The following is a 1,544-nucleotide window of genomic DNA, read 5'->3' on the forward strand; positions in this document are numbered from 1 at the left end:
ATGATCATCAGTTACCAAATCAGTTTTGGCGATGCTGGCATGGTATGTGTGTGAATCAATTCACAAGGAAAACAAGGGTGTCAAATTTTACGAATCTGCTAATGGCTCCACCTCCAGCGCAGGAATGTAGTTCCCTTGGGTGGCTGGACTTGGACAGACGCGGAGTATAGAGCAGACGTCTTTCTTTTCCAGAAACTTCTCCAAATCCACAAGCATCAGAGGCCCGTATTCAAACACCATCTTCTTGCACTGTTGGGTACCATCCATCATTAAACAACACACTTCATTCATCATTAGCTCATGATCCACCATGATACTTTTTTTTTTTATTAACAAAACAAAACTCGCTTATATATGTATGTGGTTTGTACTATCAAAGTTCTGTTTAGTTAGCTAACCTTGTCCTGGTAATTGTTTAGCGACTTGCACTCCTTGAGAAGTAAGCGGATAATCTTCAGCTGCAAAATTAACAACAACAACAACAACAAAAGTCCAATCAGATCAGGCAGCACAGCAGTAGCAATATCTCTCTCTTTCTAAGTTATTATAGTAGCAGAAAGAAGGAAGGGTGCAAATGCAAACCTTAGTCTCAGGATCCTTGAGTTTGGAGACAACCCCAGAGACAGTCTGGCGGCAAGCCTCGCAGTTACCTTGATGGACTTGTGAAGCAACAACAAGAGCTTGGCAGAGGTTAAGCTTTTTGCAGATCTGGTCTGATTTGAGTACAGAGACTTGTGTGAAGAAAAGCTGGGTATAATGATCCACCGTTGAGAGACACTGCATCAAACACAACAGAGTTGAAGTTAATAATAGTAATATAGAAAGAAAGAAAGAAAAAAGAGTAATAAAAACTCAAAGATGGGGGAAAAAGAGACCTGTTTTTTGAGAGGAGGAATCTGAGAGCAGGTGAGATGAAGAGCCTCAACGAGAGCATTCTGATTGTCGTAATCTTGAAGGTAGTCAATGGCAAGGGTAACATATTTGTCACACAGTTCACAAACTTGGTTCTCATCATCATGAGCAGAGTCTGCACAAATCATATACACATAGCAACAACTCTATTAGATTATATATTTAAAATCAAAGACAAACGTATGTTTACGTATGGGTGTAGCCTTGTCAAACCCCAAATCAATCATTATTTAGGATCTAAACCATCATTGGCAATGAATGATGATGATTTTCAGAAGAAGAAAACTCAAATCAGAGAAGTGAATATGAATGAATGCTTATTAAAATTAAAAAAAAAAAAAAAAAAGGTTAGAATTCAACATCTGCAATGAACAGAGTAACGAATTAAAAAGAAAAAGAAAAAAAGGCACGAACCGACAAGGATGATGGGGTTTCTAGAAGCAGAAGACAACCCAAAGAGGAGGAAGAGGACTATGACTCCAGATCTACCGCCCATGATTCCTCCCATGAATCTGAGACACACAATTTGGCCGATCCACAACAAACTTTTTAGGTCTACAACATGATTCATTCATTCTCAAAACGCGAAACAGATATATATATATATATATATATATATATATATATATATA

At 38.0% G+C, this 1,544-nt stretch overlaps 1 protein-coding gene across 1 annotated transcript; it reads right to left on the bottom strand.

Annotated features, from left to right (window-relative positions):
* On the bottom strand, positions 7-1,469 carry LOC104734124 (prosaposin-like). The gene is made up of 5 exons (XM_010453634.2): positions 1,327-1,469; positions 876-1,027; positions 583-777; positions 399-458; positions 7-249 (listed from the first exon to the last, which is right to left on the bottom strand). Exons 1-5 carry the CDS (start codon positions 1,418-1,420, stop codon positions 88-90), a joined length of 663 nt encoding a protein of 220 aa, XP_010451936.1. The 5' UTR covers positions 1,421-1,469; the 3' UTR covers positions 7-87.

Source organism: Camelina sativa, chromosome 13 (assembly GCF_000633955.1).
Source record: "Camelina sativa cultivar DH55 chromosome 13, Cs, whole genome shotgun sequence".
NCBI classification, from domain to species: Eukaryota; Viridiplantae; Streptophyta; class Magnoliopsida; order Brassicales; family Brassicaceae; genus Camelina; species Camelina sativa.

Excerpts from the sequence above, each read along its gene's own strand:
- LOC104734124 (XM_010453634.2), bottom strand. The coding sequence starts at position 1,420 with ATGGGAGGAATCATGGGCGGTAGATCTGGAGTCATAGTCCTCTTCCTC. Across the intron at positions 1,028-1,326 it reads AAACCCCATCATCCTTGTCG|ACTCTGCTCATGATGATGAG; the intron begins GTTCGTGCCTTT and ends TGATTTGTGCAG. Across the intron at positions 459-582 it reads TCAAGGATCCTGAGACTAAG|CTGAAGATTATCCGCTTACT; the intron begins GTTTGCATTTGC and ends TTAATTTTGCAG.